At 35.6% G+C, this 26,131-nt stretch overlaps 1 protein-coding gene across 16 annotated transcripts in view; it reads left to right on the forward strand.

Annotated features, from left to right (window-relative positions):
- The window catches only part of TTC29 (tetratricopeptide repeat domain 29), a 366,043-nt gene that overhangs the window by 251,061 nt on the left and 88,851 nt on the right, over positions 1-26,131 (forward strand). For 15 of the 16 annotated variants that reach the window (XR_016465780.1, XM_090138569.1, XM_090138566.1 and 12 more), the window contains 3 exons: positions 725-808; positions 15,013-15,236; positions 25,229-25,414. Coding sequence is in view for 15 of the 16 variants with exons in the window: in XM_090138569.1 (XP_089994695.1) it covers positions 725-808; positions 15,013-15,236; positions 25,229-25,414 (494 nt within the window). In the remaining variant the exon portion in view is untranslated. The remainder of the gene's footprint in view (positions 1-724; positions 809-15,012; positions 15,237-25,228; positions 25,415-26,131) is intronic. The other variant, XM_090138563.1, reaches the window with a different exon arrangement.

Below are 26,131 nucleotides of genomic sequence, written 5' to 3' on the forward strand. Positions count from 1 at the left end.
TCTGTAGCTGGGTTATAAGAATCTGTTTGAATAGGCTTTATGGTCAGCAAGTGCATATCATCCTTTAAAATTCAAGGCATCTCCTCTGTCTCAGAGTAGCAATGCTGGCTTAAATGAAATGTGAAATGAAGTATGGTTCAAATTCGAAATCAAATTTTTGCACTAATAAATGTATAGGAATATTCCCATTTCTTTCAGTGCCTTGTGTATTACCTCTTTGTTGGACCTCTTTTTGTAACGTGCTGCTCAAATTGTGGGCAGCAGAGAACAGACTTAAAAGTATACATTGCACTAAGGAAAGTGTATATGTTTGAGTTGGGTTTAGGACTTTTTTTTTTTTTTAATTTTAAATGCACAATAGCTTAGACCACGTTGGTCCATACTGATAATGCAAAAAACGAAATGATTCTGGTTCAGAAAGCAGTTCAGATATTGATGGCTTTATCAGTTATTCAGCTAATATACAACTTCTGATTTAGACAGAAATATCATGTAACTCAGTCCTTGAAAGCCAAACCAATTCTAATTTCTTGCAGAAATAAGGATTTGAAATGGCTGAAGACCAAAAAATTAAAAAGATATTTGTATGTGTTTACAGAAAACATTACTTTGTCAATATTTCAGTATTTAGCTCTACTTGGCAATGCTAATATATTATACATGCCGTGGAAGTCTGTGTTAGCAGCTCACAGTGTTTCTTTTAATTTTTTTCATTTAAATTTAGGATTCATTTGATCAAAGACAAAGATGGCATAGATGATTATTTGGCGAAGAATATCAAAGGGTTGTCAAAACAAGAAGCTGCGGCGTAAGTTGGCTTTTTCAAGGCATTTTAACATCCATAAGTTTATTGTTTCCTTTGTTTCTAGTCGTCATAATCATTTAAATTTCAAGTTCCCTAGGCCCTACCCTTTTTAGTGGAACTTGGCATTTAAAAATTGAAGCTGATATTAAATAATGATGGATCATTTCTCCTGATCTTAAACGTATCAAAGCATTTAACTCCTTGGCTTTATTAATTTGTGTATTTACCAAGGTATTACATCATGTTTGCAACACTATAGTTAAGATTGTGTCAGTAATTATATTTGAAATTTTGCTCTTTCCCCTCCTCCTTCCCTCCTTTTTTTTTTTTTCCCTGAACCTCTGTGAAATATTTCCTCTGGGGTGCAAGCTTAGTATATATACGTATACGTTCTTGTAATTTTGAATTATTATTTAGCCACGCTCAACTGCTGACTTCTACGGTGTAGCATTTGAAACATCATTAGATATTTAAAAACCCAGTGAATGAGAAATATCTAGATAACTTTTGAGTTCTTACAGCTGAGGTATTTATACTTAGACATTACGAGAGTCTACTGACTGAATTATTTTTCTGGAGACTTAGAACAGATCTAGGGTTCAGCACCATCAAAATTAATGAAAGAATTCTTACAAATCTGAATTGCTGGTTGCTTAAGTGAGATGATTTATTTATTTCAATATTTAAATAATAAAAAGATGCATATATAAGGACTCTAGGCACCTTAACAATTAATATTGCAAGATCACGCTAGCAGCATGGGAAAAAAAAAAAAAAAAAAAAAAAATTCTATTAACCAGATTGGAATTTGACCAAACAGGCAAAATGCTTCTCTTCTTTCTAACCTAAGAATGTACATGCAAAACTTCTGTAAGACACTTTCAAATGAAAATCTAGAAAATTACAAGGTTTAAATTTAGGGGCAATAACTTTAGCGGCGTCCTAAAGCCCTACCATGTAATACTCAGCCAGTGGACTTGCTTTCTTTTTCTACAATACCCCTGAGTCACCTTCATTTTTTATGATAACATAATCTGGCTAATAAGCATTCTGACTGACGGTATAAAAAATGCCATTTATCTGGTCAGGTGATGTAGGAGAACAATCTTTTTAAAGCAAACTCAACCCTCATTTCTTTGATTTGCATTAGGATCAGGTTGAAAGATGATAAACAAGAAGTTGGTTCAGTGATGGGACTGTGCAGGACCTTAATATCAGATCATCATCTGAAAGACTGCAAAGTTCAGACTTTTCCTTCCTTTCTATTAAAGAGATGCTGTTGCAGTCTGTGGGATCCAGCAGTGTGGCAGTGACAGGAAAATTATTTAGAAGCAGTGGAGAGAAGGACCATGTTAATGCTCTGAGTACTTGTGGCTGATGTGGAACAGTTACTGATGCTTCAGGAAGGAAGACCTTTGGGCTTCAAAGCGCATGTTACAGCTCTGATTTGATCACATCAGCCTTTTACTGGTGCTAAAATTACAAATAAATGTAACTTTAAAAAAATCCTATGATATTTCTCTTTTCACACACAAACTCTGAAGGAGTTTGTAGAAAAGAAAACCAGCAAGGAAACCTACAATTAAATGAGAATTTTAACATCTGTTCTGCATTGCCTAGGCAAAAGCCTTTATAATGGTTTCCTCAGTATTTTGTAATGTGCTGTTTTGCAAAGTTAGAAAATCTCAAAGATTAAAGCTGAAATATCATATATTTTCTGCTTTATTTGTAGGCAGATTTGGTACCTTTCTGAAAATATATATATTCATACCCTATATTTTTAGCTACTCTGAGAATTTCAGGTTTTTTAACCGTAGTTACAAAATTTCTGTGATGTATAATTCTTGAGTAATGTCCATAAATGTATACAATCACTTAAGTTAACGACCTAGCAGCTACACAGTTACATTACTACTGGGATAATGTAATTGTAAGAGCAGCAAGTGCATCAAACTTAATTTTAAGCAAATTTGAAAGAAAAGCAATGCTATAGTGATATTACTGAAATCAGTGTTATGCTTTGTGTGCCTCAGCAGACAAAATATTTTTTATTTTAAAAGTGTGAGAAATGGCTTATAATATGTTGCGTAATATCAAAATATTTCTTTCATTCCAAAAGTAAAGCACCACTTCTGTAAGGACAGGATAGCTTTCTCTTACTGGCTGAATACCCATGCATTTGTTGAGATACTGAAAATCTATTCCCTAAATAAATCTTGTTTAAATTTTGAATAGCATATAACAAAGATTGTTTTCTTATTTCTGTTTGGCTTGGTTTGTTTTCTCCAGAAGATTTAACACTGAAAGTGTTTCAAAATCAGAGCAGAAAGCCCCCAGTTTTAGCCAGTGCAATGGTGTCATGTAATTGGATCGACAAAATACCAAGATTTTAAAAAGAAATTTACTTTTTTTTAACTAAAACAAATACTTCTACAGAGATTTGCAGCTGTGCTGGCAGCAGTTATGCACATACCAGTACTGTATGTTTAAATATGTATTCATTAGTGGCAAGATGTGCTGATCAATGGATTCTCAAATCACAAGTTGTGAGTCTGGCATTCACTCTACTGACAATTACTAGGGTACAAGGATGGGAATCATCTTTGCAATTTGTAGGTGAAAACAATCAGCCAGTGTACTACTAATAACACTGCAACCAAGATTACTTTCCTTACTGTAATTTTTCAGTGGATGATATTTACAGGTAAACTGTTGTTCCTATGTAATTTAATAATTATTGTTTACTAATGGGTTATTAAATTAGCCTCTGTATTGCTAGTTATTATTTGACAAAACACCATTTCAGTGACTATCCTGCTTAATGTTAAACATCCTTTTATTTTTTTTTCCACTGACTATTAGATGACAATTTTATCACCTCTTAAATACACGAGTTTAAGGGTAGTGTCACATTTATGAGAGCAATATTCTTCAAAATTATTTCCTAAAATTGTATCCTACACATTATCCTTTTAAAATAAGACAACCTGCTTTCTTTGTAGTTGAAGAGAAAAAAAAAGGTTGCAGTCATTTTTCTGTTATACATTTTTCTGTATACTCTGTTCCAAAGTTAGCAACTAAGAAAAATTCCTGAAATCTGCTATTGTTATAACTTACTTCTTTTTGTGTGTGTGTGTGTGTGGAAAAATGCAGAGATTTTCATAAGTAATTTTTTGTCCCCCAGTGATGTGATAGACAGTGCTAAAGGAAAGCAGTCCTTTAATTATATCAAAACAATATATTGATTTTTTTTTTTTCCTTAATTTTGTTTTGTTTTCTTCCCTAAGACAGTAACCTGAAATCAGAAGTAGTGTTGTGTGAGAAGCTGGAAATAGAAGGGAGGGAGCAGGGGTTGAGAGAAGGAAGATTCCCATTAATGCAGAATGTGACTGGTTTCATGCCACAGGATTTTGTGAGCTTACGAGGTTGGCTGACCACTGGCCTTTATGGTGCTTCCCCTGATACTGTTCTTTGTCTCGACTCACCAAATCATTAATGGCTCAAAATTAGTTTGCAGTAAAAATTAAAATTTGTCCTTATGACTGTAAAGTTCATAACGAACTATGAAGTAAGCCATTTTCCATCAAAGGATTGATTCCAGGACTGAATGTTCAAATGAAATTGGAGCCTAGAATGGTCCAGAATTTGATAACGTCATTGCTGTCTCCTAATCTTTTTTGTCAGGGCCAGAAAGATCAAGTAACAGCTCTCTCCTTTTCATACAAATGAAACCATCTGGAGAAAACCATTTTAACCAAAAAAAAAAAAAAAGAAAATTTAAAGACTAGAAAGAGATACTCTTAAATCTTTCTGATGAGAGAAATAGCTTTGCTTAGTAGTAACAAAAAATGTCGCATTACTGATTTCACTAGGTGTATTTCTGTGAATCAGCTGATGGGATTAGACTTGTCGTGTCCTCACTTGAGACTCATTGGTAGTCAGAAGACAGCTAAATTATACAGAGAAGGTACTGGCTAACCTACTTGAGCAAAAACTGTAGTATTTGTTTTCTGTCTCGTGAGTGGTTGAGCTTACCTTGATAAATCTACCTCAGTGAAGATGTGCTCTGATGACTTTTTCAGAGAGGAGACAGGATTATCATGTATACATTGGGTCAGATGTTTTTGAGATATAGCGAATTGTTAAGCTAGGAATTCACCAAAGACTGGTCCATTTAAAGATTAATTGGATCAACAAAAGGAAAAGGCATTCATTCTCTGATAAGATGTTGCCAGCACAATTGCGAGCCAGCCAATTCAGTAGTTGGGAAGAGCACTGCAGATTGTATACAGGTGAATGTCTCATTCCTCATAGATTTCTGCAAGGTTTTCCCTATGAAAGTGAGAGCATTTTCATATTCGGCAGCTTTTGTATTAAGAGCAGGACCCTCGGTATCCTCCAAGTTCTTGGATTTCTTCCTATGAAGCAGAGATTCACAGTGTTAGAAGTAAAAGACAGTATTTTGCTTCTCTTTTTCTAATGAGATGTGACACTGGAATTTTCCACTAGACTGTGTGGGTCCTTAAAACTTTGAAATTATTCCTCTGCGATTTCATATTTTATCAGAAAGATCTGTGATAATTTCAAAGGCAGGAGAGTAGTAAACATTCCTCTTAAATTACAGGATTTGTGATTTTTCCAGTCAAATGATTTCCATCTCCTGCACTGAGCTACGAGGAGTGAGGTAGTGTTAGTCAGACTTACACCTTTTTTTTTTTTTTCTTCTTCCAGCCACTATCGAAAAGTGGTGTTTCCTGAGGAAGACAGCTTCTCAGTATAAGAAACCTGAAATATATATATATACTTTTTTTTTTTTTTTTCTGTAGGAATGATGAATAGTGAATATGGTAACTCTTTTCTTCTACAAACCTTTGTCCTGCTCTGCAAAGAAGTGCAAAGGGGATTTCACATAAATTTAATTCAACTGACTAGGTTAATCACCCCATATAATCAATGGAAATAAGTAAGAATAAATCATTTACTTAGGTGAACCCCCTCTTTGAGTCTTCAGACAACTGCTCTAGAATAAAGTGAACTGTACTTTTGAAGTAGCTGTTTCTCTCCACTGCCTGTATAGTGAGCTCTGGCTGACCAGCTCAGTTGCAGATACATAGACTTTGTCAACTGAACCCCACACTGAAGAATGATTGCATTTTGAAAACTGTAAAATAGATCAGATAGAAGAAGACTAGGGAATGTGCATTCATTAATTTCTGAGGCAGCGATCTGACAAGAAGTTGACAAGTTCTAAACAAAAATGACCTGGCATCCATCTTAAAACGTAGATTAGTGCCACATAATGTAATATTATTCTATTTTTCATTGAGGGAATTAGAAGGGAAAAAATATTAACTATCCTTTCCCTTTCCCAAGTTCCTGCTATTTTCAATATCAGTCTCAGCTAGGCTGAGTGAAGAAAGATGTGATTATTTTCAAGTGTTCAAGGTAAATTTGAAGAAATAAAAGATTTTTTTCCTATGTCTTTCCCAGTTGGTCTCTGGATATTTAACCCTGTCTGTCCTCAAGACTAAAGAGGAAGGAACTTTATCACCTGAATAGAGGCCAGTATGATTCAGAGAGTCTGCTAAGAGAGGAGAATGGGATTTGCAGGCTGTTGGAGAGGAGCCCTTCTAGTTTGAAGATTATTTTTTTATTTTCATCATAACCTCCTCAGCTCTTCTGTCAGACTGGGCTTGTTCTGATCTTGACCACTGGATTGAATTTTAGCTTTGCATCTGCATTTGTCTTTATTCTATTTTGTGTGCGTGTTAATGAACCAGTTCTTTAAGGAAAGTTAATACGAATAACTGATTGGGTCTTCACTTAATCCGAATTTTTTTAGTTGCTATCACTTTGAAAGTCATCGTAGTTCACCCATTTTATCTTCTCCTAAACAAATGGATTTGGGGCTCTTTTTCATTTTGTTGTATTGTCAAGTTCTTTTTTTTTTAAAAAAAAAAAAAAAAACAACTGAGATCTTTACAGGGGCTTCCAAACATGGGCACACACAATTTAGATTCGGCAATTTTGTTACGGATCCCCCTGAAAAACACTATGAGGGGTAAAGATCTCAGTGGATAGGGACAATTCTAAGAACAAGGGCAAGTGAAAATATTTTGTTAGTGGAAGGCTAAGCCAAGGAGGGAGGGGGGGCACATTTTATTACTAAAAAACTTGCAAAGGGAGACTTTATACACAGATCAGCTAACACAGCCTCAGATTCTTCTTTCTCCTTGTGTTTCAGTCCTTAGTTGTACAATATTTGGCTATAGTGATGCACACATTGGATTCTTTCTGTGTACAATGCTATGAATATGGAGCGAGAGCTCCAAGCAGCAAAAGAAAGCAGCAAAAATTCTTTGCCTTTCATATTCAGAACCTAGGAAGTTTTTACTGTTCTTGCTGATATCAATCTTTGGATGTGACCCCACGTTTTGAACTTCTTTGGTCACATTAGACAGGATGAGAACTAGTCAAATGTTGTGTCAACCCATTTACATTTTACAAGAGTTATTCTTCATTTTTAAACACTAAAAACTATGGGAAAATATAATTCAAAACCACAAACGTAGCTTTTCATAGTAAAAGAAATTTTAAATTAAGGCTCTCTCCCCCAAACTCCCTGCTGAAATGTTGCTTGTGGAAAGGGAGATGGCACAAGTTACTTATTGAGCTAGATGATAAATTTTAAAGTTCTTTGCCATTGCTTTCACAATATTATTTAAATATGTATTTTTTTTTTCTATCTGAATAATTTCTAAGAATCTTACTTGTCGTGACCAGGATTCAATGTTTATTGAACAACTTTCAAAAAGAGATTTTAGTACTTAGAGACACATTCTTTTGGTCAGATGAACGATCTCTCTGAATTTCAGGCCTGATAAACATATGATTTAGTGTAATTAGGTACCGATCTACAGAACAGTGCGGGAAGTGAATGGTTTGCCTTTCGTAAAGAAACTTCTTTGTACATTTGTGTAATGTGAAAGGTTTTTCTTGAAAAGGTTAAAAAAAAAGTTCTAATCAACTTCTGTACATTATGTAGAACTTCATTTTCTAAACTCTGCAAAAGAAAGTTTCATATTTAATGGGAAATCATGAATTATTCCATTTATTATCTACTTCCTCCTTTCAAAGACATGATCTGGATAAAAGGCGGGGTGAATAATTTCAAAAAATACAATACATTTTTAATGGGAAGGTGCAAACTACAGATTCTCATGACTATTAGCAAGTATAGAGGAAACAGAATTTTACTTGCAAAAACTCATCAAACTCTTGCAAAGATAAAATACATGACATACTTTAATAAAGAAGAACACAGTGAGCTGAAGTATTTCTTTTTTATGTAACTTGTTGTTTTTACTAAGTTTGGTCTTACGGTTTTCTGGTGCTTTCATTTCTCCATAGTTCAACAATATTTAGTACTGAAGATAATGTACAAGCTATACACAACTGATGTCTATTTTTAAAGCGTTCCACAAAGATGGAAAGGCATCTCTAACATACAAAGAATTTGAAATAACGAAAGTCAGTCTCATTTGCCTTGGTGCAATCATGACTTCCTAATAATTCTCTCAGTGAATCATTCTGAATTTCTGAAATCCTTGATTTTCTTTCCCTCTTTCTTCATCTTTATTTATTTGTCTTTAGACTACCAGGTAAGTTCTGATGGATGCTTGAGTGGGTTATCATAAGCAAATGCAAAAATGCTCTGGGAATTGTTGATAGCAGTAGTATGATAATAAATGAATAGCCTTGTATACTGCTTCATGATAATTCAATGCATCGGCTCTAGCAAGAAAATAGTTATCATTATCTCTTTCTAAGGTAATTTTACACACTACAGAAGAAATCTGCAGAAGTTCCTGGCTTTCTGTCCCTTAAATCAGCTCTGGAATAAAAGGGGAAAGTTAAGAAATACTTCACTTTGATAAATAACAGTCCATAAGATATGGTTGGAATTACTTCTTGTTAACGAACATAATTAATTTAGAAAGATAAGCAGAGAGATTAATGAGTGTAATGTGCTTTTTTTTAATTACGTTTTAAATGAAAGCTAATGGTTGCAGGTGTGTATGCTGTTGTATGAAAAATGTTTTGACGAGGGTGATGCTTTTTTTCTTTTAGTTGCTTTCATTGCATTTATGTTTAGGAAAACAATGTCCCAGAATTTCAGGGCTAAATTTGTATTTCCATTTTCTGTGCTAATTAGAATTCTTAATTATTACAGTACTTACATTCATTTTAAAATACTTCTTCTGTGTCATCCTTTGATGTTTATAATTGATTAATTTTTCATTTTATGTAGTATTAAAGTGGCAGCGTGGCTTTGAACAAAAGGAAGTGAGTCCAATCTGTGTTCTTTGCGGGCTCTTACTGACAGGTTATGCATCCACTTTTGATTGCATGACTTAGTTTAAAGTGTAGCTTGACAGCAGTCAGACTGTGAGCCAACAGATGAAAAATACTGAACTACATATGCTGAAAGTTATTATGCCTATATGTATATACGGTACGGAGTAGCTATGTACTTTATTTTTTGATACACTTTATTTTCTTCTTTACATTAACAGTTCTGAATGCATACCTCCATAAACCTTTTCCTATTAAAATATATATATATATATATACTGGAATTTTTGCATAAGTCAGTTCCAAGGAAATGTTCCTCTCTCCTGGTATGCATAATTTGTCATGGAATGTTTTTTATTTACTCTTCAGAGTAGGGAGCTCTTCTTATAATGCTTAATTTGTTGCTTTTAATTGTAGGACATCAGCTATTTCGTCTTCATAATTTGGGATTTAAAAATGTGCACCCAGCCCCAATATCATGTATTTCTCCAATTTAGTAATCAAAAATGCTCATGCTACTGTCTATTACTACTTAATAGCATTTATCGTACTTTCATATTTTTCTTAAATGAGATTACCATATTTCATTAGAAGTATTTAAGCAGACAGTCCTTAAGCTAGGATTAAAGAGGGTTGTGCCCAGTTTCAGTTAAATAGCTCTGTATCGTTAGCAGCATGTAAGGAAAGTTTGTTGAGCACTGAGGGCTTGGCTCACCAAAGCACTTAGCATATTTAATTTTTCCCACTAAACTCAGATGCTCAGTCCACCTGGGTGTATTTTTCAAATTAGATGTGTACATAACTTTGGTGGATTGCACCCTAAGCACATGGCAATGTAAATTTCAACAGTGTAAGTACATGGCTTTGTAACACTGTAGCCCTGATCATCACTGAAGCTGAACCACTGAAATCTTTCAGCATCCCTATTTACTATATATCTGAATAAGTGCTTTTCATCTTCAGCAATGCCCTGCAAAAGTGTTAACTGCTTCACAGGTGGGTCACTGCCAGAGTTACAAAAGCATTACATTTTTTGGTCCAACTTTAATTAAATAGTAATTGCTCTTTTGATTCCTAGGCAGAGCAGCCTGACAGTAGAGACTCTTTGAGCATGCTTGTCTTTTGTGTTTTGTGTAATACAATTGGTTTTACTTAATGTACATATTTTCCAGATTTCACTGTGGGAACTGATATGCCCTTGTTTACTCTGTGTGTTTGCATATAGGTTGAACACAAAGTAACTAAGTATTCATATACTCATGTGATTTTGTTTTTCTTGTACAATTAGAAATGAGAAAAATAAATACTGGTATCTGTTTAAATACATTTAAGAAAATATTTCTAGGTTATTTTTTGTTAATTTTGTGATCCAATTCTAAGACATTTTTATCCATCATTGACTTTCCAGATCCAGAAGGCAAAAAAAAAAAGAATGAAATACAATTATAAACATTACAATTATTGGTGTAATAATTATTTGAAACTGTTAATGCATTTCAATTTTAAATACTCTCATTGTTTAATCCATCCCATTTTCTGCTTTAGAAAATGAGATTGTTACATATGCTTGTATTGTACTCAGCAGCTGCCACGAACCTGCACTACTAATTCAATCCTCACAAACTTAAAGATACAAACCTTGTTAAAAAAAAAAAAAAAAAAAAAAAAAAACTAGAATCATAGAATTGCTCAGGTTAGAAAAGACTTTAAAGCTCATCAAGTCCAACCCCAACCTGACCATACTACCTTAACTCTAACAACTCTCCGCTAAATCATGTCCCTGAGCACTACATACAAACAGTTTATAAACACATCCAGGGATGGTGACTTAACTGTAGCCTTCTGTATCTATTTTGCATGTTTGCCACTGACCACTCTAGGCAGGAGGCCTGGAGATGTAAGCTCACGGTACCAAATTCTGCTCTGACATGTTGACTGTTCTGATTATTACCAACTCCTGTCTCTTGGCCTCTTAATTTCTGTCTCCTTTTCTCTCTGTGAAGGGCAGAGTGCCACAGGACTAGCAGTTAAAGGATGGCACTCCCAATCTCCAAGCATTACTTAAGAATCCTGTAACAGTACGGTACCAGCAGATGCCTGAGATTGCAGCAGCAGTGTTGTTTCATCAGCTCCGCTAAAGATGGGCATTTCTGATTTTTGCACTAGCAAATACAAATTAGAATCAGGCTTCTGTGCTCAAATCAGTTTCCTCAGGGCTACTCCGGATAGTTTTAGAATAGCAACGACAATAATAAAAGAAGTCCGTAAAAGAAAATTATCTAAGTAGCTATAAAATACTGCATCGCAGTAACAGCACGTATGCCAAGTGTATAGTACCCAACCAGATCGCTAAGTGGACCTCACGTCACTGTGTGACCCGACCTGCATAAATAAACATCTGATGACATCGACGGAGACCAGCGTATGGGCAGGTGAGCAGTGGGTTCCCAGCGTCGTCTGTGTGTTAAGTATCATCTGTCGATCGAAATGGATTCAGGAAAAAAAAAAAAAAAAATCCGATTTAGATTAGAAACAGAATCACTGTTCTCTGCTTTAAACGTAAAGTCGCTGCTCTGGCTGCTCGCGGGGCGGCTCTTCCCTTTGTTCTGCGGCCGTGCCTCGTCGCTCTGACAGCGGCGTGATTAACGCGTCGTGACTGCAGTTTTCCACATTTCCAGTAGATGCCCCCAGAGACCATTAAACCTCCTGAACGTCTCCGCTTCAACCAAATAAAAGGGCAGTCTCCTTTCATTTTCCTTCTCCGAGTAACATAATTGTTCGAAAGAAGCCTAAAATCGGGTGGGTGCGATAAAGTAAAGTAAACTTCTCTATTTCTTCAGGTATCGTAATTAATGTATCAAATAGAAAACCAAAAGGCTTAGCATAAGCTGGCTTATTGATGCAAGGAAACATAAAGTTAACAGCTGGATTTTAGAAAATAAATCGTGGACATCTAATTAGGTATCAGTTTTTGATATTGATGCTAAGAACAAAGTTATCTGCAGCAATGTATCTCACTTTACACGCTGTGTGATATTAGAGGAAACAGTAGGAAGAGCACGTTGATTATTGACAGTGTATGGTTTATTTCAAGGTACCATGAAAAGTTCACCTTCACTTCTGTCACCTGCACCATTCTGGCTAAAAGCACTGCTTTCTGGAGAGGATTTTTGTCTGGAACCACTAAAAGAACTGAAACAACTTCAGAATTTGTTACTGTGCCAAGCTCTGATTCAGGAGGTTTCACCCATAACGTTCATCCCCATATCATTCATTTCTGCCCTTTATCCATACTTTGTGTATTATCAGTCACACATCTTATGTACTAAATTTTTTAAAGGAAACAAATATAGTATTTTGCTTTTTGGATATCAGGCAAAACTTCTGTAGACAAAGGGCTGTTAAGCACTGGAATAGGCTCCAAAGGGAAGTGGTTGAGTCACCATCCCTGGATGTGTTTAAAAACCATTTGGATGTGGCTCTCAGGGACATGATTTAGCAGAGGGTTGTTAGAGTTCGGGTAGTATGGTTAGGTTGTGGTTGGACTCGATGAGCTTTAAGGTCTTTTCCAACCTGAGCGATTCCATGATTTTATAACTTTGGGAGACAACTTACATCCTCGTGCCTCTAAAATCTGAATGGCTGTACAGTAGTAGGTAGTCTCATTGCTTGTATGTTGCCAGTGCAGTCCTCTTTATGCATTCCATAAATTTGGCATCTTAACCACTATCTGAATCTCTTAATTAATTGGCATGGGTTTGCATTAAAAGAATAGTAAAACTAATTTTTTAGGACAGACCTGTTTTCCAGCATTTTTGTTTGTTTGTTTTCCCCTGTTCACTTGTTAATAACACTGTCTTTTGCAGAAAATGTGCTTTGATATCAGGTAAAATGCACAGTTTTTCTGTTGATTCAAATATTGGTACTGGGGAGTAAGTGCTAAAAATGAGCGGACCAATATTTTATTTAGTTACTATTAATATGTTTCAGCAGCTAATTTCTTCTTCTACGTACAATCATCTAAGACATGCATGCAGATATAATATACAGACCACAGAATGTAGATAAATACAGATGTGCAGATGTATGTCTGCTATACAGACTTTATTCCATTGTTGTGGAATCCTATTACTAGAAGATACAGTTCTCATCCTTTGAACGGTGGTGGAAATTTTTTACTTAGAGATCTTCTTCATTTTTTTAGATGCTTAGATAGAAATTTAAAAAGAATAAATCTTATGTATACAATGTAAAAAATAAATTGCGCCATATGAATATAACAACTATGCCATATTCTGAGGCTGCATACTGTGAACATGGGATGTACCAGAAATGTTTTGGCACACAGAAGTATAAATGTTTAAAGATATTTCTCTTTTCAGTTTTTGAAGATAAATGTTGCGAATGTTTTCTGGTAAGGAAGAGTTATGTGTTTTCTTTTATATTTGTGGATAGTATGTGTTTTCAATCTTAACAAAACATAAACACAAATAAATTTAGAACTGTAGTTTAAGTCCTCACGTATCTTTTAGAGTTGTGTAATGTTTTTGTTTTAAGTTCTGCTACACAAGTGTAAATACGTATGCAGGATTAATGTGACTCTACATAGTAATTAATAGATTTATTTTAATGGTACTGAACATGAAATAATGCAGATTGTTTACTTATCATGCCTTACGTTTCCATTTACTTTATTGACATCTAGTTAAGATATTTTTATATAAATTCCATTAAAAAATGCTACAGTAGCTCTTTGTAGGCTAGGACAATTGGTCTCATTGGGCTATTGTTCAGTGGGAGATCATCTGAATTTCTCGCATACTCTGTAAATCTTGGTTTTCAAAATTCCATATTTATTTTATAGCCTCTGAGAATTTGTGCTTAAATAGAATCTCATCTGAAAAGACAATTTTAAAAACATATTGAAAACTTGAATGGAATCTGCAAAATAAAATTACCATATCTAGGCCCCTGTCATTTCGCTGGGACAGGGATTTGTTTTCTCAAACTGGAGACCTACTTCTGCAGACATTTAGATCTGTACTTCAGTGATGCAGGTGGTCCCATTGGACTCATAGCTTTCTCCAGGATGGGACACAATAATTGTTTCATGCCACATAAAAGAAATGTTTGGATTATTTCCATAAATAATACCTAAAAAGACGTGTTACCTCTTGAGACTATTTCATTATGCAATTTTTTGATATGTATATTTTATCAGAATTTATGAATGGGATAACTTGGATATAAATTCATCATTGCATCCTTTGATTCTAAAATTAGGGAGTAAACCAGTCCCAGCCGAAATTCTATGCTAAAGAGAAGCAAAATAATATCTAATGATTGTGTTTCTGGCATAGCATTTGTTCGACATTTTAAACCAAGGCATTATATCCTGCAGCAAAACTATTTAACATACACTTTTTTTTTTTTTTGACATGTGGAATGTGCTTCATTTTTCCCTGTGCACTGTTTTAAAGCAAACTAAGAGTTTATTGTGTTTTCATAAACTAATGTAAACATGTATTTTTCCCATCAGTCAGCCTATTAATTTTTTTTATTTTTTTATTTTTTTACCAGTACCAGCTAAAGGAAACCAGTACATTTTGAGCATGTTTGCAAAATATATTTGGGTATTTATTTAATACTGCCACGTTCACTTCCCTAGGGGGGGATATTTGTAATTGTGTTTTGGCAGAATGCTTTTTGAGAGGAGGAAAGAAAAAAACGTTCCCTGCTGGTGATCTGCAGAGGTCTGGTCTTGAAAGCTGTTTTAATATCCGTACTTATTTGGTAAGGTGGAGAAGAGAATATGGGTTTAAAGGCTTAAAATCTGTCTGTCTTATTCCCAGTAACAGGAATTCATACAAGGAGAACATCTGCATAGACATGCTGCGACAGGGTTATCACAAGTCCTTCTCCGAGCTCTTCACTCTGATACAGAAGTGGAATGCCTTGAGGGAGGCTGCAGGGCCTGGGTCAGCCATATGGCAGCGGCAGTCCCTGGAGGAGCAGCCTGAAAAGCTGGATCAGCTTTACCACTTCCTGACCAGGGCTGAGGCAGCCCAGCGAGCAGGTAAATGGGGGGATTGTGGGTAGCAGAGCAGCGGGAGCCGCAGCCGCGAATGCCTGGGGGAAGCTTCCAAATTGTTTCATGTATGAATTTGAAACGTTACTGCATCTTAGCACATTTCAGCCTTAGTCAACTAAGCCGTATTTATAGAATAAATGATTAGGAGCTGCAGATATCAGGAGTGGGGGGGAAGGTAAAAACGTGTGGAGTGCGTTATAACATCATCAGAAATGTTTTGTATATTTATAGCTTTGATAACATCTCAAACATTTTCTCGTAACTTCATTATTTATTGCTTTTCTTCCTGTATTGATTTGACTAGCTGGTTTTGTATTAGAAAAAAAATTAATAGGTGAAACGCTGCTTCTCACGGTAATAGTTGTATAAATTTGATTTTATTAAATACTCTGTCTGCTAACTGTTTGGATTTGTGACTGACCTTAAAAAGACTGTGAACGTGTCAAATAAAATACATCACGTAGCTGTAATATGTCACCTGTGAATTACTAGATATTAGTGAAGATGTAACTCCAGATTACTGTATTTTCTCTATTGCCTACTGTTTACTAAGCACTCTTCTTCATCATTTTGTTTTGCTAGAAATGGTGATATAACTTACTTTGTCTTTTTCCTTTGGAATAATTGTAGGGAAGGAAGCAGGTAAAACTACAATCCTGTCTCACAGCAGAGCTGATTTCATTATATCTGGCTTGTTTCAAGTTGTATTTTCATCATTACAAAGAGAAAAATGTAAAATAAAGCTTGAGAGTTTGAGACCCAAGCTTTCTTACTGAAACTTAGAACACTTCATTTTAAAAGGAAAAACAGCAATAACAAAAGCTTTCAGCACTAAAAAAAAAAAAAAAAAAAAAAAAAGTTAATTTAAAATGTTTATGCTGACTTTAAAGGCAAAATATGTGTTTATTTAATTGACTGTAATCCTAGACAGGAAGTCTAACCAGTACATGATAGAAAGGTATCTTCAGGTTTTTCTGAGTATGACTAAAACCTGAACAGGCACCTCTGTAGTTTGCAGGAGTATGAAAGAGAAATTTTACACTGAGACTAGCCTGACATACATAAGCATTCTGCCTTTATGCTGGTGTTCAAAAGTAGTGGATTTGGAATATCTGGATGAGTGTGCTTCCTGAAGCTGCTTGAGGGGAGAGTACTTTGCTTTCCTTCTGTGCAAGATTTTCTCTAGTGTTACTAACTGGTACGTGCCAAAAGAGTTGGCAAGTATCCTCCCAGAGAAGTAAATTCAGGCTCTGCCCAGTGAAAGGCAGAGGCCTTTCTCTCACTGAACTTGGCATTCGTTGTGTGCTGGGTTCCACGAGAGACAGGATGCTGCCAACTGACTGACTGATGGAGTCTTGCCTCTGGAAGGGAGTATCTCCAAATGTTACCTGTTGAAGTTGGTTAAAATGAAAGCTAAGTAATGAGAACCTATCAACGGAGCTGACAAATGTTTCAGCAGCAAATCATTAATGAATTCTGTGATTGTGGAATGGTGAGAGATCTGATTTTTCACTAGTTTCAGTATAAACCTTGACACAAATCTGCATTTCATGTGAGGCCAGAGCTATGGCACATGAGGGGATGGATGTTGACTCATACATGTTACAGCTAGTAGTGCTGTGAATGTAACGTATGAATTACACAGCTCATCAAATACTAATTCAGGAGTTCCACTAATCCAGTTTCTCTCTGATTCTAATCAAATTGCTCGGAGCTCTGGCTTATGATCTTATGACAACTTCAGTTGAAAACATTTAAAAACTGTACCACGGTTCAGTTCATCCTTTAGCTGGAATTTACTGCAGTGTAGCAGTTGGAACAGCAGCTGACCTGCTGTTTGCTCCTCAGCCACCACAATTCAAGCTTAAAATGCTTGAAGTGATATTTGTGGCAGTGAGGTGTGGGACTAACGCAGTGTAGCTGATGTCACTAACATTATACTAGCTGAAAATTTACCTGTCTCAGATACAGCATCCCGAGCTCCACTTGTGCTGAGTTAGTAAGTATGACAAACAACTTTGACTTGTAATCTTTTTATTAATTTTAACTTCACAAGAGGATTGTTTTTGAACTGGAAGTGGCAAGACAAAAATGAAACATAGCTTATCTTAGTAAAAAGTTTTCCCATTTTTTCTTTAGTTTTTTCACCTGATATTTTTGTGCCACAGAGTGTAGCTGTCTCAGTGTGAATTTCAATTAGATCTGCTGCTCCTAAGTTCAGCATTTTAGAGCTGTTAGCACAGTGCAGAGCAAAAGTTAGGCATTCGTTCATCCACTTCCCATACTTATTGGTGGAATATGTTGATGTTTTCTTTTCCTGATTGATTGTAATTACTGATGCTACGATGTTGCAATTAAATTGTTTGCTTGGGCAGAATTAATCAAAGCAGTCCATTATGATGTGGAGGCTAATCTCAAAGAGCAATTAATTTCGTTACTTCTGCATTTGAAAATCATGATTGTTTATTTACCAGTGTTGTGTTATACAAACCATTTACCTTCAGATACACCAGTGAGCATTCTCTCAGTTCTCATTTCTAGTGGAACTGCATTTCAATGGAACAGCAAATCATACAGTAGTCTTTCTTTTAAACTGGTATTATACTGCTTGCAAAAGCTGTTTTTCTAACTTTATCTCATTGCCATTGCATTTGAATACTTTCCAAGTATTTAAAAATAAAAAACATGAATCCTTGCATCTTCTCAAAAAAAAAAAAAAAGAAAAGAAAAGAAAAGAAAAGAAAAGCTGGTTATTCTGCCTTAAGTACAGCATTATTAAAAATAAATAAATAAATAAATAAATAACAATAAAAAAGGAAAATATCTGGCAGAAATATTGGTGATACTGCATTCCTCTTTGGTCTTCCTTGATGCAAGCAATGTAAATGTTTTCAGAATACAGTTGTTTCCAATTATTCTTTGAAATTCCTTCATTATCAAGCACCAGTCTTTCTTTCTACTAGTTTTGATATCAGTAGTTTAAAAATAAAAACATGATTTACCTATTTAAGTAAGTATGAATAATATACTTTTAGGGTGTTTTAAAGAAGAACATAGGATATATGCCAAAGTAATCTACATAGCTTAGCATCTGTTGTATAACATGATAATGTTGCATACCCTGATAAATGTTGTTTTTGTCAGTAAGAAAAATATATATCTCGAGGCTGTTGAATTGAATGCCCTGTTGCCAGACTAATTTCATGGGAAGGTATAATTGTCCCTGGGGTTGATGTTGCAATCCCTTTGAAGAGACGTAGCTCCCTAGCACCCACTCAGTTCTGTTCTGTGTGTTAGCAAGAGGAAGTTTTGGAAACCATAGTCCCATTCCAGACTGACAGTGAGGACTGCCAACTGAAAACCTTTGGCTGCTGGCATCCTTAGAACAAATGATGTCCATATCCTACATAGGCACAGCTAAATAGTGTTAATTTTGTCCGTTTCGTCTATCTAAGACCCCAGATAAAATTTATCTGTGTGTGTTTGGGTGGGTCATAAGGAAAAATAGTAACAAAGGAAAAACACCCAAGTCCTTTGCTTACCTTTTGGAATTTTTTAACACCCAGATTAATGTATGCCTGGGAGAACAGCTTATTATAATGATGGATGTTGGTGTTCCTCAGACAAAAATACTTACAATAGCTTTAATGTGCTCTTTGCATGCATTTTACCTGAAGAATGTAAGTGATTCTTTAAATCGTTACCTGGCTGCTACAGTCTCTTATTGTTTTAAAATGCATTGCAAATTTGGTTTTTGGATCTATTGGGCTCATTGGGCGAAGCCACTTCTTTTAGTCATCTCCTCTAACTATTGTATAGCTCCAGTTTTGTAAGTTGGTTAGCACTGAGCCTACGAGAAGAATGGCAGTACACGGATTGTACCATAAAGCATCAATCTGGTATTTCAGAGGGAGGTCAGCTCCTTGGATTACATCTGAATTGCTTATTGAATGGAGGTTTGAACCCAAACTGAATCCTTACCTGTGCTGTAATGTAATGTAAACCACAAAGAGCCTATGATCAGTGCTTGCTAGCGTGGTTGGTTACCTGTGTTGCATTCTCCTTCCAGACAAAGCAAGTCAAGGTACAACTCAAGAATTCTTAAAGGAAGATACCTCTCAGACATTGACTTTACTTTGCTGGAGCAGGGGAGCAAAACCAAGGGAAGTCCCACTGTTCAGTGGCTGCAACGTATCAGTCAGCAGCAGGCACTGTAGTAGCAGGTGACTCTGTTCCCTGTGACAGAGCCAGTGCATTGAGCTAACATTCAGTGTGAATATGCTTTCCAAGGGGCGAGACACAGCTTGTTAGCTGATCACTGGGGCAGCTCCTGGAGAGTCAGCATTATGACCCAGAAGCTGTTGCTTTTCTTAGACCCCGTGCAACCTTTGTGATATGCCAAATGTTAAATCTGTGCATGTGCTACAGGCTGCTGACCCTTGTTCTAGAGAATATCAAAGACAAAGAATTAGAAGGAAGTGCTAGCTTAGCTCTTTTTCCTCACTTCAGTACAGAGCAAACTTTTGTCAATGTGAATTAGTGTTTGTTCTCACTGCAAAAGGTGCTTCATAAACTACATGAAGAAGTATGAATCACATTTGATGAGAACATTTGGTGTGTTAACACTAGAAATCCTTTCTATGTTTGAGGAACTGAAGGTCAAAAACAGAATTTAGCATTTTACAAGGAAAAATTTTTCTATAAGATTTCACGTATGCCTTAGGCTAGTCTAGAAAAAAAATGTGATAACCTTATTACCCATGTTGTGTTGGGGGGGGGGGGAAGAAAAAAGAAAGAAGGAAAAGTTCCTTTAATATTTTCAAGGAGGAGATAATTTTTGTTTGGTTTTGAGGGAACGGGCAAAGGAATGCTTTTTGTTTTCTGACGCAGGTTTGTCCTTCTCTACTTCATACTGTTCACAGGAAAAAAAATGTAGTAGTTGCTAGAGAACAATGGAGTGACTAGCTATAACTTATTATTACTAACTTTTAAAAGTGAAAGGATCCTTCCCTGGAATGATGCCAAGACTTCTCAAAATGTTGCCAGCTGACTTCAGCAGAAGTTGCATTTCTGTGTTTTAAATTGTGCCTCAGTGCCTCTAATTGAAGTAGTATGTTTTTATTTTGTTGGCTTGGAGTCCCCCATTGGTGTCACAAATGACCAGTTGAATTGCCTCATGTTACTATTACTAGAGAACTTTATCCATATATGGCAAATGCGTATCCAGATTATTTCTTAGCACCTTTGCACAGATTGTACTCTGAATATATTCTGTTCATGTACTTAGTGGTGGAGGGAAGGTGTTAACCCTGTTTGTCCTGCTACCTAATATCTATGAAATGGAAGCTATGCGTGCAATTTGCTGGTGTCTGTGTTACCCCATAGTGCCCTTTCTTCATTTGCATTTGTGTATATTAGTTCAGTGAGTGCAGCTTACGGCTAAGCTTTTTGGAAAAATGTTCCTAGCTGCAAGTGTAAAGGCATGGTTGTCCCGAGCAAGCAAATGGGACTGATTCTTTGCTGTGTATGAATTGAGGTAGAAATAAACTGACTGTAGCATCATTCTTTTGCTGTTGATACTCCTTATTGGCTCAACAGCCTTCATCCTGGATGTTTCTGAATGTGAACTCTTCATGACATCAGCTGTCTTCTTGCTACTGAGTCCCCGGTATTGATCTCTCAGGCAAGAGAAAAATGAAACTTCCAGTACTAATGGTGTCTCATTCTGACATAAAAAATGACTCCTTGTGACTCCAGTGATCTTAAGGCACTCCTTGATATGTCTTCAAGGATGAGTGGTCAGCTATAATTCAGCCATACTCGCTAAAAACAAGTAACTGAACTGGAAGATGAGTGTTACCAGCTGTTGAATAGTTTCCACATGACCTTTGCCTGGCAGGAACAAAGGACTGACTGGTAGTTCCTTCAGTAGAAAATATTTGGACAGAGATAGATGTTAAAAAATTCCTTCTGATACCTATATTTTAAAGGTGAGTTTCTGAAGTGCAAGTTTTGTTTTCTGTTAGCAAGAAGAGTGTTTTTTCTTCTTCAGGGAAAATACCAAGCCAGGATCTCCTCAGGATGTTGTTTTCATCTCCTCTCTAAAAGTCACTGTAGTACTTCTTTTCCTTTCTTTTACTGCATTCTGTCAAAAAGCAGATGATACAGCCGTGGCAGCAGTAGTACTTAACTCCTCAGTCTGAGTCTGTTGGGATTGGCATACCCAGCCTCCGCCTTTCTGTCTCTGAGCATGGCACTGTTCAGTTGATGAATAGCCGAACACCAGTGTGCAGGCCATGCACCTGAATTACCCTCTGCTCCATGCATACCTTTGCTTGCCAAAGGTTCCTGATGACAGTCCATGTACAAACCGACGTTTTACGCAGTGGACTTATCCAAGGACTGTGGCTTTAGCGTCACAGGGAGAGAGAGTATGTGAAGAGATTCTGATGCAGAGCAGGAAACCCTATACGTGCGTAACATGTAGGGTTTTATGTTTAAACTCAAGTGGAAGGGATTTTTTAAAATCTGTTTAACAAAAAGACCTCAGTAAAATTTGATAGAAATACTTTCCTTAAGTACATACCTAATTTTCAATTGTAAACGATGATGAAAGTAAAATATTTTGAAAAGTCCAAATCAAATAAAATAAAATAAGCCAATTTTCTGTATTTTATATTTTGTTGTAAAAACATTTTTGAAAGTGCAAAATAAATTCTATAATATAACATAACAATACTTGTTTGATAAAATTAAGGAAAAAAAAAAACTACAAACAAATGCTCAAGTGAACAGAATTCATATGAAATATTACTGCCTTAAATTTGGTAATTTGAAATGGAAAAAAAAAAAAAACAAAAAACGTTACATTGGATAATTGTACATAAGATGTGTTCCCAGTCCCATTTCAACCACAGAGTATCAAGCTTCAGTATCATCTGCTCCACGGAGTTCTGTTTGTTCTGCTTAGCTGCCATTTTGGGTAACCATTCTGCTCATCTTTGCAGCATTATTTCAATCCTGTATCCTAAATACTCTGGGAAATCTGAATTCAGCTTCCATTGGTTTTGGAGTAAAAGTAATTTTTGAAATATTACTAGAATCAGCATTTGAACTTTTATCTCTATGCTTTCTTCTATTTTTCTCATTTTAAAACAAGAATTTGTCTTGCAGGAGCTGCTTCACAATTGTGTGTGTCTCAGACTTTTCTTTCTATTCATTTGGTATCATATTTCAGTTGTGTCATTCTCTCTGTGATAGGTGGTATTTTATATATATATGTATATATAATTTTTTAATATATCAATGGATATATAAAGATTTCTCCACGTGTATTCTATTAACAGATGTAGAGAATTTACTGTACGAAGTCAGAGAGGTCAAAACTTTAATGACTGAAGTACCTATGGGAGACTTTATAGAAGACTGTGTTTATCTATTCTAATATTTTTCTTCTCCTGAGGAGATGAAAGTTCACTTTGACTAAGTCTGACATGCTGGCTATACCTCTGTCAGAACAATATCAATGAATTTCTTGATTTGTAAATCAGAGAGACTTTGAATCCCAAAGAGAATATGGCTTTTAAACATCTATCTTTGGGGTTTATTTTATTGTGACACCAGCATACCTGGTCAGCCACTGTCCAAGACTATTACAGAGAAATGGTTGTCTTTGTGCACTTCTCATTGTTATTCACCAGCAGGATAGTCATCAGAGGGTCACATTAAAGTTCATTCAATCAAAGCTGTGGCAGTGGCAATAGCCCGCCTCAGGTCGGTACCATCTCTTGAGATTTGTAGGGCACTACCTGAAGTTATCTGCATAATTTTATGTAGCATTAGTGCCTTGATACTTTGTAGCAAATGTTTCGAAGGCAACAAATCAGTGTTTAGCATTCTTCCCCAATGACAGTCCCATTCTCTTTCTTCTTACTGTCCTATTGTAACTATTTGCATATATCTTCGAACTTCTAAGTTATGTTCATTCAACTGTAAACAACACCTAATGTATATTATTTCCATAGATTCAGTTAGTGATCAAATTTAGTTTTCATATTTCTAAGTCGTTATTTGATTCATTGCTTGTAATCGTGGTGGGAACCTCTGCTTTCTACATTTGAGATAATCTTCAAGTGTTCTCTTATGCCACAACAGATGTTTAAGTTGGGCTGAAATAAATCATAGCCAAGCAGTATCTGTATCATTCAAAATTTTGAGACAGAACATACTGGAGTGGAGATGTGTGCAGTTTAGAGATGCAAGCAAAGTACTTTTTTGAGTAATTACTGCTCTTTGTTCTAAACAATGCTAGTGACTTATAAATGCCAGAATTTACAGTCAGAAATTAGTCCCTTTTGGAAGTTGGATTTTCCCCAAGCTTTCTCATAGATTAAAAAAGAAAGAAAGAAAGAAGGGAAGAAGGGAAGAAAGTAAGAAAGGAAAGAAATTTAATGGCATCCTTTAATCAAAGTGTTTTGATACAGCATCCCTGTTCTAAAATACTTAGAAAAGATCTGAGCTTTGAGTGAGAGCTGTGTTGAAATTACATGCTTTTTTCTGTGTTGATTTCTGTGTTGTTCTGTATCATGTGTAAGAGAGCTTTTTCTTTTCTCTTTTTTCTCTATTGTTGAGCAAAGCTTAGAAATTGCAGAACTCCTGAAAGCAGAGCAGCTCTGTTCACACATCTAGCCTATCCAAACATTCTTTTACCTGCTGCAGCACTTCAGTCCTTAACTCCTTCTTTACCCAACTACATGAAAATTCTTTTAAGAGCATACTATTTGGCTTATTCTCAGTTCAGGGCCACAAACACAGTAGGAAATCATAATTATTTGTATTCTCAACTAACATAAGCAGAGTTTGGAAATAAAATTAGTTTAGTTTTGCCAGTAGTAAATTTAGTTATGAAATCTATAGATTCTTGGTTATCTCTTTGTTATAACACTTTGTTATCTCATAGATTCTTTGTCATCGTGTAGGGAATATATTTTTCAAACAACCCTAGGGAGAATCAATATGACAAGTTGTTAGGTGAGTTTTAGATCTGTAATCCAAATTAATAGGGTTTTTGAATAACCTCCTGTGTTTTTGTGCATGTTCTTTTTTTAATGTGCTCTTGTGACAGAGGTAATTTACATAGATAATCTCATTTTGTAATTTTGAATTGTGAATAATGCATTTGTTGATCATTCCGTAATGCTATTTAGAATTGGGATTTGCAGTGTATTTATAAATGTTAGGGATAGTGTGTATTCATTTAGCTAGGTGATGAGACATACAGAATGCCAACTGAATATGTTTTTTCTTTAGACCTAAAGGAGATCTAGGACTTTAAGCTCCCCTGCTTCCCAGGTTTGTTCTGAGCTCAATACCTTGGTGGATTTCTTCATGCCAAAAGTTAAAATTTCAGTTGATATGTAAGAGTGTTAAGGTTTTAAAAAACGATAATGTAGATAGAAAACTGAAAGCATTTCTTGTTAGCATTACTTTAAATGTTTTAAATGGTATAAAATTAAAGGGTAGTGCTTGCAGGGTGTTCTTTTTGGTTCTTTGTCTCCATCATAAGTTGCTACGTTAGATCTGTTTTGAAAGCTCCCGGTATCTTTGAGGTCTCACCAGTTCAAATACCTCCCCAGTAGAGACTGAATGTGTGAGGTTTTTTGCTCACTCTGGCTTCTTTCTTTCAACTTGTCAATGTCTTATAGAGGTTCTTTGTGTTTTATTGATTGAATTTTTGGTTTTGTATACAAAAACAATAGCAAACTGTTGTAGTTTATATAGATCAAGTTTTCATTTATGCCTAATTTTGTAGGTTATCATTTTCTCCTTACATTTCCTTGACTGAATATGTAGGAGAACTTGATAGTGTTTGAATTCTGGGTGAATTAATAGCCCTTCATTTTCATTATACGGCTATTGCTGTGAGATTCGTGAAAGCCGATGAAAATTAGCATTTTCACTATTATTTGTTTTTAAAGGACACTCTGAAGAAGTTTATGATAACCAACTTAACATGGCCTGCTGCTTCGATGACTCTGAGGAGAAACAGTTAAGGAATTACTTTTACGAACAATGCTTTAACACTGCTCAACTAATAAAAACTGATGGTGGGAAAAGGCAAGCGCAAGCACACGCGTATATGGGCCTTATCAATGAGGAACAAGGTGAGTCACTGTGATCATAATGCTACATTGTATCAGCATTGAGACAATCATGTTTTGTCATTTATATTTTGTTACAGGGCACATAATCTCATTGTAAATTAGTTTGCAACTGTAATTTATAAGAAGTTTCAAAGCTGCTGCAATTGTAGTTTCTGGAGCAGCAAATACAAAGACAATAAAGTCTATAATTATTCATAGACTTGTTTCCTTTGCTTTCTTTCCATCTACAGCCAGTTGAAAAGCAAAATGTAACTTTAAAGGAAGCATTCTTTTTCCACAAAGGTTCTTTTTGTTCAACCTTGCATCTTTTTGCTTGTTTTTGTCAGGAAACTGATAATACTGCTTCAGACCACAAATCACTGCCATAGGGTTGTTTGCTTCCGCTTAAACTCCATTTCCCCATGTGTCTCTGTCCTATATATAGTGTGCATATATAATATTAGATACTAATTGATGTAACTTCTTTTACATGCTTTTTTAAAAACACATTACCTTTCGTGGCAGACAGCTTTCATTGTGTACAGCAGGATATACATGAGAAAAAAATTCCTACATTTCTATCAAATCTTCTCATTCTGTGGGAAGAAAATCAGTGAGTGAGCCCCAAGTAACTGAATAAATTCTTTCAGTTCTAGTTCCTGAGTGTACTGAACTGCTAACCACTCATTCAAATATGTGACTTACATGGCCATTATGTTCTTGTTTATAAATTTTACC

Source organism: Phasianus colchicus, chromosome 4 (genome assembly GCF_987193195.1).
Source record: "Phasianus colchicus chromosome 4, bPhaCol1.hap1.1, whole genome shotgun sequence".
In the NCBI taxonomy this organism is placed as follows: Eukaryota; Metazoa; Chordata; class Aves; order Galliformes; family Phasianidae; genus Phasianus; species Phasianus colchicus.